Here is a 20,879-nt window from a genome sequence, read left to right on the forward strand (position 1 = left end):
TAATAACAACAATAACATGGAATAATAGTTGTATTTACCGTATTTGCCGGTGTATAAGACGACTTTTTTGCCCTGAAAAAGATGCCTCCAATTGGGGGGGTCGTCTTATATGCCGGGTTGTCTTATACGCCGGCAAATAGTAATTGGGAAGCACTGGGGCTGCCTGCGGCTGAGGCACTTTTGCGCACTGTGGAAGCGAATCCCGTGAAGCCGAAAGGAGCAGCCAGCCTTCTCCCAGCTCCCAAGGAACGAGGCTCGCACGCCCGAGCTCCGCTGAGGTATCCGGCTGGGGCTGTCAGGAGTTGTTACCGCTGGCGCGGCTCCGCGCGGCTCCAGTCCGCGTTGCCTCGGGAAGGGAAAGGCAAAACCAGGAGCCGCTGCTGCCATTGCAAGCGCCGCCGCGGCTCTTCCTTTTTGCCTTTCCCTTCCCGAGGCAACGCGGGACTGGAGCAGCGCGAGCTGCGCCAGCGGTAACAACTCCTGACAGCCCCAGCCGGATACCTCAGCGGAGCCCAGGCGGTGCGAGCCTCATTTCCTTGGGAGCTGGGAGAAGGCTGGCTGCTCCTTTCGGCTTCACGGGATTCGCTTCACGGTAGACAAAAGTGCCTCAAAAAAAATATGCAAAAGTGGAAGGCGTGCGGAAGAGGGGGCAGTATATAACAAACTATATTTTGAGTGGAAATGTTGGGGGTCGTCTTATACGCGGGTCGTCTTATACGCCGGCATATACGGTATATAATATTTAGGGGGAAAAAATCTTTCCTTAAATTGGCTAATTTAGCTGTTTCTTAAGCATCACCAAAAATATATAAACTAGCTTTTGCTTGTAATCTATATTCAGCTATGATTAAGGAATCAAGACTGCCACCCCCAGGGCTGGCTAATAATGGCTTGATTTTCATAAAAGTCTCTGCAGCAGTTAGTATTTTTAATAAGAACATTAATTATTGTCCACCCTCTGGTGGTTGAATGTGAAGTCACATTGTTGTTGGCAAAGGTTTCCCTGATTATCAAAGCAATATTGCGCTTTGGTGGAGCAAACAAAACAACACGGGATTCCAAACAAAGAATAAAAAGGCAGAAAAATGTAACTTCTAATTTCTAAGACTGGGGAGAGGAAATTTGTCATTTTTGTTAAACCTGCCAGAGAGTAAGAATTGTGCAAGAATATCTTTCGCCTGCAATCTTCGAGCACTAGAAGGGAAATAAATACCATTCATGTTAAGTCTGTGCTGTTTTACTTTGTATGTAGTCACTTACCAAGAAATGTTGTCAATCTTGTCCTAAAGGTGCTTTTCAAGAGGCAACTGGACTTCTTGGATGAAAAGCAAAATGTATTCAAAGAAAAACCAGAAAGTCAAGTTACCATTTGAGAAAGCACCTTTGGGACAACAATGACCTGGTTGACTGAGAATCTGCATAGATGTTATCAGTCTTATGATTTTGTTCTTACTTTCATATCTCTCTTAACTTTGTTTAAAATCAAATGGGCTTTCATATGTCATAGTGGAAACAGAGAAAGCACACTCAAAGAAATCCATATTCTGTTGTTGCATTAATTAGATGTCCATCATTGCTTATGTTCACAATCGATCACATTCAATGTCAGGATTTGAGGGCAAATTATCAAAAGCAAACAAGCCCTCTGCTCTATTTACTGGGGGAGGCGTATTAGAATGACTCCCCTTTTCCGAATCAGAATGCAGGGCAGGCTGTGCATTTATTGCCTTCTTCTCTTCTCCACAAGATGGGGAGTTGTCCATTTTCTGCTTGAGGATCTTGAACTGTTTGAGCTTTACAGGGTCCTTGATTTCTTTGGCAAAGTGGAAGAAGATGGAGATATCTTTTCGGAATTTGGAGCTCATCCCAAAGTAGATGATAGGGTTATAAAAGCTGGCAGATTTTGCAAAAAGGCTGGCGAAGATGTTGGTCAAGTTGGGGACAGTGTAACCACAAGCAGACCACATGGAAATGACAGCATATGGGGACCAGGCAGCAATAAAACATGTGCAGACCACAAGGGAGATCTAGATGAGAGAAAACCGAAAAATGAGACTTGTTGGTTTCCATGCCCAACAGCTTAGTCAATTTAGATTTACTGAACTTTATGTTAGAAATCAACAATTTAGAAGAAGGGGCAGCATTGCTGCCTGCTAAGCTTTGGGGTCCTAAGCCAGACTGCACTTCACTTTAGCGTAAAGCTTGCTCTCCCAAAAGCCAGGCTCTTCATAGTTTGCCTTGTCATTTTGTTTGTGCACTTGCACACCAGTGGGATCAAAGAAAAGTCAAGTTGGTTGCTGCAGCTCCCTGATAGAAGCCCTAGTCCTTTTTCACAAGCATTGCACACCACACATTAAAAAAGGAACAAGGCTTGATTCATGCAGTTGTAGCTGCTATCTTGACTTTCTTGACCCACATGATCGACCCTGTTATTCACAATAAATAGCAGAACATATAATTTAGAAAGTCTTTTATAACCTACTCTTGAGTTGCATTTAAGCATAATATGAATTTTATTTTGGGAGATTTGGCTTTCAAATTGGTTGGGATAAGAGAAAGAGATCTTTTTGTAATGGTTCCATGCATTTATCCTAAAAGGCTCTTCAGCATAGTTTCTTATCCTAAGTGTCAGTCTAAATATACTGTAAATCAATTAATAAATCAATGTCATGATTCTCTATTTATATCTGTCCTATTGCCTTATGCTGTATTGCTATGTATTACAAAGAGAGAAAGAAAATAATATATGGAAAAAGTACATCTGGGCTGCAAAGATCCCGACTGACCATTGAATGGCAGCAGAGATTTGTCCATCATAGCTATGCTGACCAGATATGATAGCTATCACAATGGAGTTTTAGCAATTTTGTTTCAGCAAGAGAAAAATGGCCACACCTTACCCTGGTAACGCTTTGTTCCATCCTCCGCTGCCTATCCGTTGGGTCACCCATTCCACTTAATGCATGGCTTGACTTAACTGTGTTGATGATGGATGTGTATGAGAAAACCATGACTATCACAGGCACAAAGAAACAGCAGATGAACACTGATATAATGTAGGACTTATATGTGGTTGAGAAACTGGCCTTTGTCCAGTCGATTTCACATGTTCCATACATCCGGTCTAGGAAGTAGGAGAACTTGGTTCATTGTACAGTTTTTAAACCAGGTCATTTTTAATTTTTGCATTTTAAAGAACTATTCTGCTGGGTTTATTTTCTATTAGAAGGAAAGGTTAGAATGTCTTAAGGTATATCAAAGAGTACAGTGAGATGAGTGTTGGGAAGGCAAAGAATTTTGTATTGGGAAGACTATTATTTCAATACAGAAGTGATAGCTGATTTGGTGGCAGCATTAACAAAGGTAGCCCTACCTGGACATGCAGAATAATTTAAAAAAAAATGAATTACCTGTATAGCTCCCCCATCCCAAGAGTGGAGCCAGTGACCAGAAGAAAGCTGCTGTCCAGATAAGAAAAATAGCAAAGGAGACACTGCTCGGGCTGATACAATATACTGAAATAAATACCAGAAATGGGTTTTTAACACTTTCAAAGTAATATAATAATAAAGAATGTTCCATAAAGAAATTAGGAGAGCCAGTTTGATATAATGGTTAAGGGTGCTGGCCTAGAAACCACAAGACTGTGTGAGTTCTAGTACCATTTTAGGCATGAAAGCTGGCTGAGAAACTTTGGGCCTGTTACTCTCCTATTCCCATTTCATAGGGTTATGGTTGTGGGGAAAATAGAAGGAGAAAGGGATATTATGTATGTTTGCTGCCTTGAGCTACCTATAAAGTAATAAATGCAGGGTTTTTAAAAAATAAATTCAGAAATCCAAATTCTCATACTGCATTTAGAATTTCAAGACAATTTCACTTCTCATTCGTGTACTAAATAATGTTCATACAAAAATATTTGAATTATAACTCTGCTTATTTTTCCATTCATATCTTCCAATTTAACTTTGAAGAAGAAAAAATTCACCAAAACTTCTTTTTTTAATAAATTTTTATTGAGTTTTAACAAAACAAATAAAACATCTTATTTGAGTACAGCATGGTTCCGGGTTATATTTCCATACAGACACAATTTCATATGCATATTCATCTTATGTATTCAACTTCATATTCATCTTATGTATTCAACTATTTCTCCCTTTACTTCTCTTAATTTTCTTTTATGGTTATCTCATTTTCTTCTTATTCAATTGTGTTTCTTTTACCTAAATTTCTATATCTTTTTATTCATTATACTTATACTTTCATCTGTCTTGTTTACAATTTCATATGTTCTCTTCCAACATTCTTAAAAAGCAAAATTCCCCCTATGATTGCCAATCGAAGTGTAACACCTTTAAGTCTTATTGTTATTATCATATGAAATCTCATTAAACATTAAATTTGTGCACTCTAAAATTATAACATTCAAAATTCTAATATCTATTTTATATCATGTAAATCTCATCATTCAGACTCTGCTTGGTACTTCTCCTTGAAAATGTAAAAAGAAAAATTCTAAAAACATAGCAATATATATATACAATATATATATGTGTGTGTGTGTGTGTGTGTGTGTGTATCTTTGGTTATTCGGGTTTTCTCCCGCGTAAGATTGGAAGTATCTAGGCAACGTTTCGATGAAGTCTCATTCATCATCTTCAGGCTTGTGTCTTCGGCTCTGTGCTTCTCAGAGTGATGTGAGCTTGCAGCTGCTTCTTCCTTTTAACTGCTAGTGGGGTGTGTGACTTGATTGGGTGGGGGATTGGCTGTGTTCTGATTGGCTGGAGGCATGTTCTGTTCAGGTGGGGGCTTGGTTGTGCTCAGGTTACTCTTAGTTGCTGTGGGATTTGAGCTGGTGAGCTGTGATCCTGCTGTTTGGCTTCGAGTTCATGGTCGTGCTGCATCTTCATGGTGGGTGTCAGTTTGCTTCATGTATGGCTCGGAGGGGTCTGAAGTGGGTAGTGATGCAGCTGCAGTGCGGCTTCTGGTCCGTGGTCGTGTCTCATCTTCTGTGTGAGTGTGAGTCTGCTTTCTACGTGGAAGTGTGGTGGTGGCATCTTGTGTGGCCCTCATGGGTGTGGGTCTGGTGTCAAACCCCCAACCAATGAGAACACACCCCCACCCAATCAGAACACAGCCAAGCCCCCACCCAATCAAGTCACACCCCCACTAGCAGTTAAAAGGAAGAAGCAGCTGCAAGCTCACATCACTCTGAGAAGCACAGAGCCGAAGACACAAGCCTGAAGATGATGAATGAGACTTCATCGAAACATTGACTAGATACTTCCAATCTTACGTGGGAGAAAACCCAAATAACCAAAGATACACATACAAATACCCGCGAGAACCTCAGAAATACACACACACACACACACATTAGTAAACAAAATAGTTATTCAAATTCATTCTAGTACTGGTATGAGCCTTGTAAATCTTTCACGTTTCTTTTCAATATTTATCAATCTTTGAGAACAATTGAAATGTTTCCCTCCCTTCTTCATTATTACGTTAATTGTTAATAAGCATACCATTGGATAGTCATACAGTTTTATCTTATAAATTATTTACTATTAATAAGCAAAATAATTATTCAAATTCATTCTAGTAACTGGTATAAATTTCCTTATAAATCTTTCACATTTCTTTTCAATAAAAATATTGATATCAACCTTTAGAAACAATTACAATGTTTCTCTCCCTTTATTATTACATTAATTATAAATAAACTATACCATAACAATGCAGTTTTATCTCATAGATTATTTACTTATTTCATTTCTAACTCATTACAGTATACTACTGTCACAACACTATCTTTTGTACCTTTGCAGAATCCTCACTTTTAACTTAATTTAACCATTGTCTCTTCTAGCTGAGCAAATACGATTATTAATCCTAGTACGTTTCCCCTTTTTCTTTATTTCCTGCTTTTGTCCCTCATAAGTTCTTTCCCCTATCTTCCCCCCCTTTTACTCATCCCTTTTTTTATACCCTTCTCTCTCTAATTTTCCGTTCTATAGTTTTGTTTTCTGCTTCTCTTTGCTGTTATATTTCTTTTTCAGACTATTTTTCTTTTTGGCTGTTCACTTTGATCTCAAACTTTTAACTCCTTTCCCCCTTTTTACCACACTTTGCATTATGTGATCATTGAAAATGGCTTCTTCTTTGTCCCTCCCTTCTTCTTGCTCTTGAAGCTTTTCCTTTTGTTTTTCATAGTTCAGGATCTCCATTTCAAAAAATTCAAATACAAAGCCAAAGGATCTTCCTCCCCTTTCTACATCTTCTTTCTGTTTTTTAAGACTCATCTTCAATTCCTCCAGAAGTGATGCCATTTTAAACACTTTTGAACCACCCGATTGACTTTAAGTAAAAACAGAAAAAGAAAAAAAAAACCAATGCCAAAAACTTTTTTTTTAAATCCCCAAATGATCCCAGGCTGTTCCTTCTTGTTTCTTTCCTTTCCTTTTCCTTTCCATGGGTTACTGTATCTTTTAATAAGATTTCAATTACAATGTATCCTCAGGAGTCTTTTCAAAGTTTCACTGTGAATCCTCTTTATTTTTCCAGGTGGTACTCCATTTTTTCATTATTCCAAGTTCTACCCTTTTGCCTCCACTCTTCTCCTTTTTAGGGCTTTAAAATGACCAAAAAAAAAAAAAAATCTTTACTCTCCTTTTGACACTTGGATTTCAGCTTAAAGTTGCCTATTAGTGTCAAAATAGATTAACATAAATTTCTTTGCATACCATTTGTAATTGTCAATATAAAGATTAAAAAAGAGGTTTTTAGCCTCCTTTTCTCTCTCCTTTGCCGCTTAAAAATCTTCTTTGAGAAGTATCCCTCTAAGTACTTTTAGATTCAGGGTACCTTGCTTAGATGTTCTCTGTTGTTTAGCCCGGTCTGTCCTGCTTTCTTCTTTGTCTTCCTCCTGCACAATCTTATCCAATCGGGTTCTTCTTTGAGGTGGCCATTTCTGACCACCGCTGCAACCGCCTTCAGGAAAGGGAGTTTAGACCAGCCAAGGAGGAGAAATGCGGCTCCCCTCCACTCGGCTAGCAATCTGCCCCCTCTTCACCACCCCTACGGGGTGGCTTCAGCCCCAAATCCAAAGGATCGGGGCGCTCCAGTGGCGAGCATGGATCGAAACAGCGCATGATCGCAGATTTCGGTTTGTCGCTGAAGAAACCCAAACCAGAAGTCCCACCAAAACTTCTATTGAACTATGAATATGACTTAGAATATCCACTCATCTAGCAATAAAAGCAATGAGGATATAAAAGCAAGCAGGGTATTCTTTTTATGCCTTTTATGTTCTCTAGTTTCAACATCCACAAAGAATCATAATGTAATAAATACAATTAAAATGACAACTATGGCCCATAAGACAATGATATTTGGGTACTGATAGAAGAGAATATTGTAGCGCAGGGCTGAACTGTGGGGTCCTTGGTGCTCGCTGAGCTTGGTGGTTTTCTTGCATATGTCATCATGATGTTACCTAGTTTGGTAATGAAACATCTGCTAGAAAACCACTAAACTCAGAGAGCATCAAGGACCCCACAGATTTGGGTACACCTAATATCATCGGAATGAACAAGTTGTGCATTAGAACTACTGAATCCTTACACACACTTTCCTGAGAGTAATCCCCACGGATTTTTATAAGAAGTCCATCCACATAAGCGATGTCCACAATTATTATTGTGCACTGATAAATGTATGATTGAAGAGCAGGTGACATGTGTGGTCATTTTACCTATATGACCTTGTAGTGTCTGTTCTTAGATCAGTCCAGGACAGTCACTCATGCCCTAGTCAATTCATAGGCAGATTAGTGCTCAGTTTGCAAACTGCCCTGCAAAACTGTTTGGAAGATATAACTCATCTAGAAGACAGTGACACGGGCAGCAATTGGGCATGCCATAGAATGCCCATGTAACACCATTTCTTTGTTGGTCGAAATGAACACCATTGGTAAGCTACATTGTTTCCTGGTGCAATTCAAGAGTCTGTTGCCACGTATAAAGCCTTGATGGCATAGGGCATTATTATTTGAGGGACAGCTTAACTCTAATAGTCCTACCTGCCAAGTAAGTTTAAGCAGAATGGACGCTTTCCTGGTCCTCTTGATAATATTATCTATTAGGACCTGCATTCTCTGTCTCAATGTATGCTCTTTGGAAGAGAATCCCCCTTGAGATCTGAATGGCTCCCATTTTGGTATTCAGAAAGTCTTGAAAGCCTGCCTATTTTTTTAGGCCTTGAGGCTAACTCTGCAGGGATTTTGCTTTTTTTTTCTGGATGCATATGATTTCTTTCTTTTTTGCTTCTTGTTTGAAAGTATAAGACACTTAGAATAATTTGGAGTGGGAAGCCTCTAAATTGTATGTATATATAAACAAAGACATGTAATAAAAATCAGTGGTTTTGTCCTGAATTGGTAAAGACATTGAGCATATTCATTAGTAAATGTAATGTAAATTCATTGTAAGAAGCCTTCTCCAACCTGATAGCTCAGGTATGCTGGATGCCAGAACAGATAATCCTTGACTTATGACCACAATTTAGCCCCAATTTTCTGTTGCTAAATGAAACATTTGTTAAGTGAGTTTTGCCCCATTTTATGACCTTTCTTGCCATAGTTGTTAAGTGAATCTCTCCAGTTATTAAATTAGTTATTAAGTGAATATGGCTTCCCCATTGGCTTGAAGGTTGCAAAAGGTGATCACATGACCCCAGGATACTGCAATCGTGATAAAGATAAGTCAGTTGCTGCGCATCTGAATTTCGATCACATGACCATGGGGAAGCTGCAACAGTTGTAGGTGTGAAAAATGGTCACAACTCACTTTTTTCAGTGCCGTTGTAACTTTGAACAGTCAGTAAACAAACAAAGTCCTTGGACCAAAGTAACTGAACAACAGTCTATAATAAAATAAAATATTCCAATTTCTTAAAAAGTTTTTAATAGTGCAAGTTGACTTTATATTTCCTAAATCTCTTACCTCTGTTGGGATGGCACCCTTTTATATAGCGAGTTACACTAATCACTGTGAGTGTATTAATACTGGCGAGGCCAAACAGCAATGTCAGAAATCCATCAATCTAAATAAATACATAAATGTATAGATTAGAGCAATGCTTTCTACTTCAAAACTTTAAGACATACGGATTTGAACTCCCAAAATTCTCCAGCCAGGAAACTCTGGGAGTTGAAGTATGTACTGTATGTCTTAAAGTTGATGAGTCTGAGAAATGCTGGGTTAGAGAGCAGTGGCCCCTCTTGGTTTTAAAATACCAAGGGCAATAGCAAATATTCCAGGATGTGTCAATGTAATGATATCATCAAGGAAAGTCTTCATGTTTAAATCAGTGAACATGCAAATATTCTAAGCAACAACAATAAAATCAGGCATACAATGTGGATGAAATATATGTTAAATGAACAAGCAAACTCACTCTCTTGAGTTATAGAAAAGGGGGAAAGCAGATTTTTTTAAAGACTGATATGGAAAAAGACCATGAAACACCCAAAGTTAAGCACTATTATGTAGGAGAACAACAACCAGAGCCAGGGGAAGGAAATAAGTGAGTCATCAACTAGAGTTGTTAGATTCCCACAAACCGTCTGAATCTAACCGCTCTTAAATACCATCGCCCCTTATCTAGTGCCAATTAACATTGAACATTAGTTTACTAGATTCTTTTCTATATGCTTGAACAATAAATCTTCTTGCCTGCCATTTAACATATGGTCCTGATTCTATGCTCCTGACATGTGTCAGGTTTCCAAGTGATAAAATCCATTTAAAAAGAAAAGAACAAGGTCCATCTTCCAAAACAATTTCTTTTATTTAGGAAAGCATCAAATTGGCAAAGTCTATTGTAATTCTGGATCTGACACAACCAAAATTTAAAATTGGAAATCAGAAACAGCCCCCAAAAGTCACATTCCCCAATAGAAGTAAATCAATGTTGCCTGGTGTCATCAATCTCCACCTCCAGGTCTCAGCATGGTCAGTTTCTGTTCCCACGGGAAGGAAAATCACTTTGCCTAAACAACTCTCACTATCTCCACTCCTCCCACCTTAGGAATGTGGCAAGCCTGAACCCCCCCTCCCCCATAACCTGTAAAAAGAAAGAAAGAAAAGGAATATTTAATAGGGATAAATAAAATGGTTACATATATGTCAATTTCAGGCTTGACACATGTTCCTTGTGATAGACAAGAGTTACTTACAGGAACTTTGAAATGCAAATTCTGGAGGGAGCACAGTCAGAAGAATTAGAAACTGAGCAAAAAAAAAGTCATACTGCATATTTTCATGGCAAAAAAAAAAAATCACATGCTATGAAATATATATGATATGCCAGGCAGAGGCAATTAGGGAGGCAAGGATGTAAAAACAAAAGTCAAGAAAAGCTTTGATTTCATGGTTGTGTCCACCATCTTGACTTCTTTGACATCTCTCATGGATGCCACTGGACACTGTCAACCCAGAAGGGCAGAGTGCACAATATAACCATTCTCCAAAATGTGTTGAAGAAAGAAGCAGCTACTTATTTTGCTATAAAATGCTCTTAGAGTGTTTTTTTTAAAGAGAGTTTTTAAATGTGCAGAGCTTCTTTAACTTGAAGCAAAGTGGGATATGCACTATAGTTAATATGGAATTATATAGAGAGGAGGTATTAATAAGATTATTGATTCAGTGAGGTATAATTAATTATGAGGTAGTGTACTAAACAAATTGGGTGGCTGAAGAACAAATTAATTGAATAAGAACTGATCTAAGTCAGCGGTCCCAACCTTTGTGGCTTGGTGGCCTGGTTGGGGGGAAGAGAGGATTTGGGCCATGTGAGTGGTGAGCCCTTGCATGAGTGGTGGGCTGGCGTGCATGCGCACAGCTCTACTTACGCAAGTTGCAGGTCAATTTCAAATAGCCCAGAGGTTGTGGGGCCCTGATCTAAGTGATCTGGAGTAGTATCCAACTTCATTATGAATGTTTGCCTTGCCTTCTTGGAAATGTTCATTCCAGAAATTAATTTAAAATGCTTATTACATAAATAAATATTAAGAATTGCAGATTTCTATTCAAATTATTGTCCTTTTATATTTATTTTCCCCATAGTTCACATTTTGGGGGGCAATGCATAAATATTTCCCTTTCAGAACTTATGTCATCTGATTCAAGATCTCAATTCATGTTTCTACCTTAGAATACACTGAATGAATTAACTTCAAGTAAAAAACACAAGATGTTGACTTTGAGCCAACTTCTAACTTTTTGCATGGTTATTGTCACCTGGCGACATGGTTGGTTTAAACAATGTTTACTAGGATTATACTGCATACACTGAGCCTTAAAGCATGCGTTACAAACCACAGGGCTTGTCCAGTGCTTGAGATCACACAACATGTAGACTCAAAACCAAACAACCCAAACAAACATAGGTTAGCTAATACAATTACTGACTGGGATGAAAGAATGCAGTCAGTGGGCAGAAGGAATTCAATGTTCTTGAATTTGTTCCAAGAACAAGTCTTAGTCTTCAAACATCAAGCAGCATTGTTACATTTCCAAATTTGTGGTTGGAATAGTTTTTCTATTTAATGATGTTTTCTATTCAATGAAAAAAGGATGGAAGTAATGAGTGACTATTTTGTACAATAATGTACATCAAGAATGTTTAGCTATGTTTAGTTTCACTTTTGTGATTAGAAAATATTAAGATATTGCTAGTTTTACACTAAGACTGCTCTTTCTATAATTTATGGATTCATTAATTTTTACCTATGTATTGCCTGCATGTTAAGCAAAACAACTATATTTATGCAATTTTCTTCTTGTGCTTTATGCATTGGTACCAAAATTCTATATACTCAGAAGTCCAATGTGTTTCCTCTCAGGATAAAGTGAACAAATTACACCCTAAGTCACAATTGTGTTTTTTCGTGGAAGTAATTTCCATTGCACTCCACAGCAATTATTTCCAAGTAAACATTAATGAGATTAAGACTGTCAAATTATTAACAAGAAAAGTTCATAAGGATTATTTATGAAAGTTGAAGTTTTATTCTGTCTCTCCATTATAGTTCTGCTCTGGTGCTTTTAACAGTACCCTAAAACAGGGGTCCCCAACCACCGGTCCGTGGACCGCTACCGGTCCGCGGAACAAGTCCTACCGGGCCGCTGGCTTGCTGGGCGCCGCCATCTTTTTGATGAAAAAGTGCTTCCGGTGAGCTTTTCGGGTAGAAAGCTCACCGGAAGCACGTTTCATCAAAAAGATGGCGGCGCCAGCGCTTCAGGTGAGCTTTTCCAGGTAGAAAGCTCACCAGAAGCACGTTTTCATCAAAAAAAGATGGCGGCGCCCAGCTGATGCCGGTACCGGGCCGCGGCGTAAAAAAGGTTGGGGATCACTGCCCTAAAAAACAAGAACACAGAGTTGTGTGTACTTTTGCAGGATGCAATCCAATCTGTTTCAGATAAAAAGAGACAATAATGTTATATAAACTGGGCCTTTAAAGTCCTGGGTTTAACCTGGACCCCCACCTGACTTAAATTTTGGCATATGGATCCTGAGAGACAGTTTGGTGTGGTGGGTGAAGGCATGAGGCCAGAAATTTCCTTAGGCACAAAGGCTGCTGAATAACTTGGGCCAGTCTCTTCTTCTTAGCCTTAGGAAGCAAGCAATGGCAAACAACTTCTGAAAAAGCTTTGACAAAAAAAAAATGCAGGGACTTGTCCAAAGAATAAAATATGACTGACTGAAATAAAAGAAATGTGGAATGATGGCATGACTGATCTACATCTACTCAGATGTAAGCTCGTGGAGCTTAGGAGGTGATTTACTGTTAAACATATAAGTTTGCAGTTTTGGTCACTGAATGAATAATTAAGTTCTACAATAGCTCCCATTAGAAATTGTCAAATTTCTATATGTTCAGAGTTTCTACCATTATTGCCTGTACCAATATTATCTTCACTAGCATCTGCATCTTACTGTTTCAATGAGCACAAGTAAAATATACATCAAATAAAACATCACTTTTGAGGGTAAGCCTTTCTATATTGAATTGCTACTTAACAGGGATACTTTTCAGAAAATATGATTTAAACTGAGGTTTTATGGTTTGCAAAATATTTGTTTCTCTGATAAGGTCAGAGTGAGTTTCAGCCTGTTTTTTTGCATTTGATTTTATATTTCATATTGACATAGCAAACTGTGTTTTGCTGCTGAGCAAAATATCACACGTAGCCAATAAACATATGAAGTGTTGTTCGAGTTGATCAAAAACAGTTTTGCTGCATTGGCAACAGTGTCTTAGAGCTAGTCCTGGGTTTGGACAGCCATGAAAAAAGATTTGAAATTTTTGGTAGGAAGGAACATACTTTATGATCAAATTGAAGGAATTAGATAATATGATAATGTGTAGCCCTCAGGCAGCAATAAACAATCTGGCCTTCCCAATTTGTCTTTTTAGGAGATCACCAACCACCAGGTCACACATTTCTAGTGATTCAGCTGCAGAAGTTACCCTGAGTTCCCTTTAGGTCTCTGACATTTTCCCTGTCAATTTGATAAAAGTTTTTGCTTCATTTAGATATCTGTTAATTGTTCCTTTTGGGAGAAAGACATTACAGGTATTAACTTTATTCTGAGACAAGATTTTAATCTTTTGAACTATTGTCACGGGATAAAGAAAGTACGTTTGCCATGTTATAGCTAAAATATTTATTCTTTAGCATAGGAAGGACGAACCTATGGTTTCAATTACTTGATGGTCTACAGACTTGATGTTATTAGCATATGGCCATATCAATGGATTATTTAATGTAGATTAGATGTGGATTATTATAATGATATTATAATTTGCATGCACAAATCGTAAATCACCGAATCAGTAGTTACACCGGTCGGATCCCACCCCTGCAATAGACCATTATAACCACATACCACCACTATAGCAGAAAAACCAACTAAAGCCCTCCAAAACATCTTAAGTAAACCAAATGACCCAGTAGCCCAAGATAAAAAATGCAATATACAGAAGGACTGTAGCAACCATTCTGCAGGCACACTCCCAGAAGACTAGCAGAGCACATCCATGAGTGACCACTAGCAGTCAGAAGATGTGGTTAAAAAAAACTTAATGTTTTAAATAGAAGGATAGATTTAACCATAGTTTCAACTGAGAAACCATGAGCAAACTAAACCAAGCTAAAACAGCTACAAAATTCCTTGTTTTTCAGACAAATCTGCCATCAATCTATACATACCCCCTCTTCTATTCGAAAGAGACAACACAAAGCTTAAGAAGCAAAAAAAAGTACACATCCTCTCCATCAACCTATAGCCAAATTACCAGGAATTAAACACCACAAAAACAATCAAGCAGAAAAGGCTGTCCTAATCAAGGAACTACCAAGGAGAAACCACATACCCACCAAAATGAGAAAGGCATACTACTGCATATAATTAGGGAACAAACCCAGCTCTCACTAGCAATGATGATGTTACACAATCTCTCTCCCTCTCTCTTTCTTTCCCTGTATATATGTTTCTTTTTTCATCAAGCACTTTCAGTGAGACAGTTCACAAGCACAATAGGTTTTAAGACACTTATTAATTGAAATGGTACGTGATCTATCTCCCATGTAACCTGCATCTGCATAACTAACTTGTATTACTCTCCCTTCCTCCCCTCCATCTCACCTCAATTTAAATCCTATATCAGTTTAGTCATTCTATGCATCTGATGGAGTGAATTGTACCTCATGAAAGTTTATGCCTTTTAATAAAACTGGTTATAAAAGTGAAACAAGATTCCAGATTTTTTGTTATTTTAGATTAACATGGCTCCCCTCCCACAATATTCAACATTGACCACAGGCAAAATATGTTTTACATATTTAAGGTCATCCTGTGCATGCTACGCTATGCTATTCATGTGCTCATATGTATGTTTTTCTGCAATATATTTTCCTTGTTTTTTATATTGGACCTCTCAAGAAATTCAATAGCATACTATAACTATAGTTTATAAAAGGTGCTAACTCATGCTTTCAATTTCCTTGCTGGAGGTTTAAAACATTTAAAAATACAATGTTGTGTGCTGGCAAAGGTTTGATTTATAAAGTCAAATGTTCCAGACAAAATAATAACAAAGGAAATATTGACAGGAGAAGGATTTGACAATTCCATGCCCCAGATTAAGTGGCAGGCAACATACTCTTCCGCATTAAGAAATGTCAGCAAAATGGTTTTTCAACTAAAAGCGGGAAGACGTCTCCGTATGTTCTACTTAAGGCTCTGTAATATAATTGAGTCCATTTTAATGAAATATTTATGTAATCTGAGTAACAGTTTTCTTTGAAATTTTTTAAAATGAAATATTTGTTTTGGTATCTGAAGATAAATAGGATGTAAGAATGATATTTATTAATGATGTGCATTATATATAAGTCTATGTGTATGTTTGTGTGCAGATGCTTTCTTCTAGTTATATTTCTTGAAAACTTCACATAAAGCAAAGTTTAAAATTACGAGCTTTTCTGAATGACCTGCACGGTACTCATTTAATAATGGCTAATGATACTGCTGGAACTGCCGTTGCTAAGTAACACTCATGTGGTTTTTGTCCTATGGTCATGTCATTCAACAGCAGTTTCTGGTCCCAGTTAGCATCATTAAATAAGGAACTACTTGTATTTTAGAAGTAGATGGTAGATATATAGACAATATAACTGGAGAAATATCAAAATAAAGTTATAGTTGCTTAGGCAATGGCTCTGTGACGTGTCTAACTTGTGTCTAAACACTTGATGGTTGAAATAATATTATTATGCCTATATGAGTTGCAAAAATGGGACAAGAGACTATAAAAAAAGAGGCAGGGATTTGATTTGATAGGTTCTGCCACCATTTTAAATTCTGACAATCCCTGGTGGATGCCCTTGACAGTAGGCTTTATATTGTGTGATGTTTATCTTCCACAATTGCACATTAGATCAAATGGACTGCTTACCTGACAAGTCCATATTGATGTAACAAGGAAGCCATCATCTCGGAACACATTGAAAATGTCAATGATTCCACGGGAATAACCAAAGATAGCAATGCTGCCATCAGAAATAGCTAGATTAAATGTCAAATAATCCGTAGGTTGAAGAACAGCTCGTTGTTTATATAATACAAAAATTACAATGCTATTCCCAATCCAAGATATGCAACCTGGAATATAAAATTAAATAAAATATTTGAAACTGCATTCATACAAACCAAGGCAAATTCTGCTTTGGGATTCTCTGCTTAGCAATACTTTAAAAGGAATATTAATCAAGATACCTCTTTTAGATTATTAGGCCTTCTCACATCTGGGAGCAGAAGACATTTCAGAAATAGTGGGCTCACCAAAGTTAACTGACGCATAGCATTTTGTACTATTATGATTTTCTTTATTGAAGTACTAACTAGAATTTCAAACTGCTGAACAGCAAAAGCTACATAACCCAAGAAAATAATAAAAGGACATAAATACACAACTTATGCAACAATTTGAATAAAATGATCAAAATACAAGACAAACATATATATCAAAACAATAAAAATAAATGTAAAATATATGAAATATATTTTATTTATAAAATATATGCATTAAATATTTTATAAATATAAATGGCTGAAATAGAAAATTATAGACATATTAAAAACTCTAAATGATTAAAATGCTGAAATACTCACATGTTGAAATGCAAAGTTATTCTACTAGATACAAGAATGTAAGGCAGCACTTCAGATTGTATTTCAAAAGTAATTTGGAGTGTGCAGAAATATAGCAACCCATTGAAATCGCCACATCTAGCAGAGCCCTACTTGAATATATACATTCTCAAATGCTACAATAGTTATCCTTAGAATATCCTTTCCTGTTTCTTCCGATAGGCCTTCTCTTCTTTGTAGCACTGCTTTGTCACACAAAATTAATTTTCACAAAGTCAGAGAGAAACACCACAATGGCAGAAGTGGAATCAATGAAAACCAAGAAAAACCAAGGAACATACAGAAAGTGGGTGAGGAAGAGGATCAAAATAATGTAATGACTGATTCTGTAAATATCCAGAATGGGACAATTGGCCTCAGCCACCTGAGCTTGGCTGCTTCATCTGACCCCCACCCCCACCCCAGCCGACCCACTGTGGCCATCCCTCCCCCACCATTCCTCCCCTGTCACTCCACATGCTCTTAAAACGTAGCAGTCATTAGAGCTCTTTGGTAATAATTGCCTAGACTTTCTTCAATGGATATTTTCTTGCCTGATTGGTTCCAGTTCTGTCTGCCAGTTGAAGCCAAGCACAATTAATTCCTTTAGGAAATCTACTACCTACTTCTGTCTCTGCAACATAGCAAAAACAGCTGGGATTTTGAATACATGGTCCAGCAGTCAATTTGAGTCTTTTGATATCATCCTCAGATAAACTTGATAAGGTTAAAAATAAGAATTATTGAGAAACAATAGGACTAGGACTAGCACTCATGCAAAGGGCTTGAGAAAAGATTTCATCAAGCAGCTTAGTTTTGGAAAGAAAACTATTTGCAACTCAAACTTCATCAGTTTCTAGTCCAATTTACCTGAATAATATATTGGATTGATAATCTTGTCTTCCTAACCCACCTTTCCAAATTCTTCTTTACTTAATATATTGTCGTTCTGCTCTCCTAACAACTGCATAAGAAAAGAGAATGGACTCTTATTCTTTAATATAGTGGCCTATTTTAAATTTTTCCTGTATGTTTCATTTCATAAAGTGAAGAGACACCATAAAGATACATACCCAAAGCAAGCAGATAAAAGCCAATAATAGTTTCTCCTTGTTCAGAGACTGGATGGTCTTTATTTAAAAAAGTAAGATTGTTGTTTCTCCAGGGTGCCTGTCCAGAAATCTGAAAAGACATCTTCAGGTTTCCCAGAACCCAGAATTTGCTGCTTTCCCCCAACTCCAGGATAAGCCACACAGAAGGAAGCTGAGTTTTATCTATTTCAAACCTCTGCTCTATATTCTTCAGAGCCCAAGACTGGAGACTGGTAGCAAAGAGGGAAGCTAAGGCAAAGAGTAGGAGCTTTGTTGTCTGCTGCATTTGCTAATCCTGTCTATTAATATCCAGCAATCGCCAAGCTGTGCTAGACAAAGACATAAGAGTTTTTATTCATTACCTGAGGCTATTACATGTCAACATTCTTTTTGTGTGCAAACAGTGTTCCTATACTTTTCAAAATGACCCTATAAGAAAAAACCTCAATGTTTATCTCATGAACAAATCAATATCCCCAAATATGGCCAGATAGCACAACATTCATCTTTTGCTGAAAACTTTAATTTGATGGCTAACAATTCATATGTATGCAAGGTTATCTAGGCTACAAACCTCCAGTCAATCACCAGATTTCATCAGAGAAGTACAGAAAATTCTTAACTTTTGCTGCCATTAGGTGTTCATCTAGATCAGGGGTTCCCAACCCTGGGGGTACGAGACGATATTCCAGGGGGTGCGAGAAAAGTCCAGGTAAATAATAGGATATTGGCTATATGTTGGCATTTTTATTTATTATTTATTTCAGGGGGTGCGAGGTTCGAGTGAAATTTCTTTAGGGGTGCAGGGTGAAAAAAGGTTGGGAACCACTGATTTAGATGTTTGAAGACAAGCTGCATGCATCAGGAATCCATTGCTGCCAGTCACTATCGATTTCTCCCTCTAATGTTGTATAGTGATTCTCTTGGCTAGCACTTGTGTGTGAAACATCCACAGTTGTTGTTTTTATAGATTCCACATCTTGCAGATATAATCAAGCAGGATATACTGTATATGTCATTCGCTATCAATAATAAAAATGAAGTGGCTTCCAGTATTTTATTTTACAGAAGTCACAAAAAGGGAACAAAACTATGCCTAAAGTTTCCATAGAAGCACAAGCTTTTAATAATTGTAACAGTTCAGATACAGAATTCCTCTTAATCATGAAATTATATTGTATGCCTTTGGCATACAATATAAATAAGCTATTTAAAATAAGAAACATCTGCAAAAAAAAAATACAAAATGTACAACTACTCTGTGCCTTCTATTTCAGTACTTCTACTGAAATAGGGTGTGATGGTTTCTTTTGTTGAAGATTCTTAATTGATACTGTGATTAAAATATGAAGGGATAATAATATTGAGCATTAAATATAAACATTTATAATATACGACAAAGTAGTTTGACTTGGATTCAGGCCAATAAACCTGAATATCCATTTCTTCACATGTAGCATATTATTAATGATAAGTCTATGAATTGAATATTGCTAAGAATCCACATTATTTTGTTTCTTTCAATAATATTATCGTTGGAAGAGGGTATTTAGTCTTTAGGCTACTGGAAGCAGATCCATTTTTCCATTTTATCTTGGCAGAAGCACAATCCACCCACCATTTCTGAAAGGTAGGAATTTATGACATTTCCTAACCTACCCTCAGCAAGCAGCTAAAACAGTCTCTGACTTGTTTTTTGGGCTGCAGGTTGAAAGTAGATTTTTCCATTTTGTGCCACCTACAAGCCATGCTGGCTGGTTACCATCTTGTACGATACCAGGGATTTCTACCAGAGGCCTATTAGCCAATTGGCCTCTTTGTCTAGACTCTAGAACTTTGCCACTTTCTCTTTTGGTTCAGGAAAAAGGGTAAAATTTGTGCAGGTTTCTTTCTTTTTATATTGATCCAGGAAAGAGAAAGAAGTGGGGAATCTACCAATTAGCATGACAAAAATGATCAGGACAGAAATCCAGCCATCCCAGCAGCTAAAGCAAAGGAAAGGGTTGAAATCTGGAAAGAGATGTCTTAAAGTGGCCTTGTCTCCAGCCAGATTTTGCACCATAGATAAGCAACTGCAATGTAGAGATGCTGCCACTCTAGCTACTTATTCAGTGAACAACTAAAGCATCCCTCAGATTATTTGAATATAGTGAAAGGAGCTCATCATATCCCTTGATAAATATTCATTACTCACATTATTAGGAGTTTTTGATCAATGTTCAATCTAAAACAATTCCTATAACATTACATTATTAATTTATATCCTACATCTTGGGGCAATAGAAAATTGCTGTTGGCATTCTGTGTAATAACCCTGAAGGTACTTGAAGGGTGATGGATTTCAAAGACCAGTCATTGTGCAGGGTGTTAAGATGTCTGACTGCATGGGCAGTGTTTCTTACATTTATAGGGTTTTTATAAGAAGACAAAGGCAACACAACACATGGGGAGGTTTTGTCCCTTTAAGTCTCCATGTTTTCTTTGTTTGGAAAACCTGTAGTTTGTTCTTAGAGCACTGGGAGAACTCAAGGAGTGGTTCCAATCACAAAGGCGATTGTGGGCCCGAACCACTGCCTATCTGCCTCCCACAACTCTAAGCCCAATCCAAAAAGCCAATTAAATTCTCTGGCTGCCAAACATGTTACAATTAATTTATTTTGAGCTGCAGCAGTTCCAATTAGGCCTATACACAGGTAAAGGATATTTTTCTTCAATTCAATCCTATTCAATTCTGCATACAATTATCTTACATTATTATACATACACAGCTAAGCTCTATTCTGCATGTAATTATTATACATTATTATACATACACATCTAAGAAGTTTTAATGGAAATCACATCCTAAAAAAAATGGTAAACATTTTATTCTTCTCTTAGTTCTTCCTAACACATATATAACAGCATAAGTTAACCATATTTTCTTTGATCAGCCCCAATGTACTTTATGGAGGGGCTCTATTTTAAACACGGATCTCTGTCTCGTTCCATGCTTCTGAACAACAGAGCTAACCGTGGACTATC

At 37.4% G+C, this 20,879-nt stretch overlaps 2 protein-coding genes across 2 annotated transcripts in view; both read right to left on the reverse strand.

Annotated features, from left to right (window-relative positions):
• VIT (vitrin) overlaps nt 1-17,920 on the reverse strand; it is an 87,823-nt gene extending 69,903 nt beyond the window's left edge. The window contains exon 1 of the mRNA XM_087966653.1: nt 17,838-17,920. The gene's annotated coding sequence lies outside the window, so the exon portion shown is untranslated. The remainder of the gene's footprint in view (nt 1-17,837) is intronic.
• On the reverse strand, nt 747-18,119 carry LOC113413225 (visual pigment-like receptor peropsin). Its single transcript, XM_026669312.2, has 6 exons — nt 17,838-18,119; nt 16,031-16,236; nt 9,009-9,108; nt 3,411-3,515; nt 2,901-3,124; nt 747-2,027 (listed from the first exon to the last, which is right to left on the reverse strand). Exons 1-6 carry the CDS (start codon nt 17,956-17,958, stop codon nt 1,584-1,586), a joined length of 1,200 nt encoding a protein of 399 aa, XP_026525097.1. The 5' UTR covers nt 17,959-18,119; the 3' UTR covers nt 747-1,583.
• Between the last annotated feature and the right edge of the window lie 2,760 nt (nt 18,120-20,879).

Source organism: Notechis scutatus, chromosome 1 (genome assembly GCF_049901735.1).
Source record: "Notechis scutatus isolate UNSWTSFEM ecotype Mainland chromosome 1, rNotScu1.2, whole genome shotgun sequence".
NCBI classification, from domain to species: Eukaryota; Metazoa; Chordata; class Lepidosauria; order Squamata; family Elapidae; genus Notechis; species Notechis scutatus.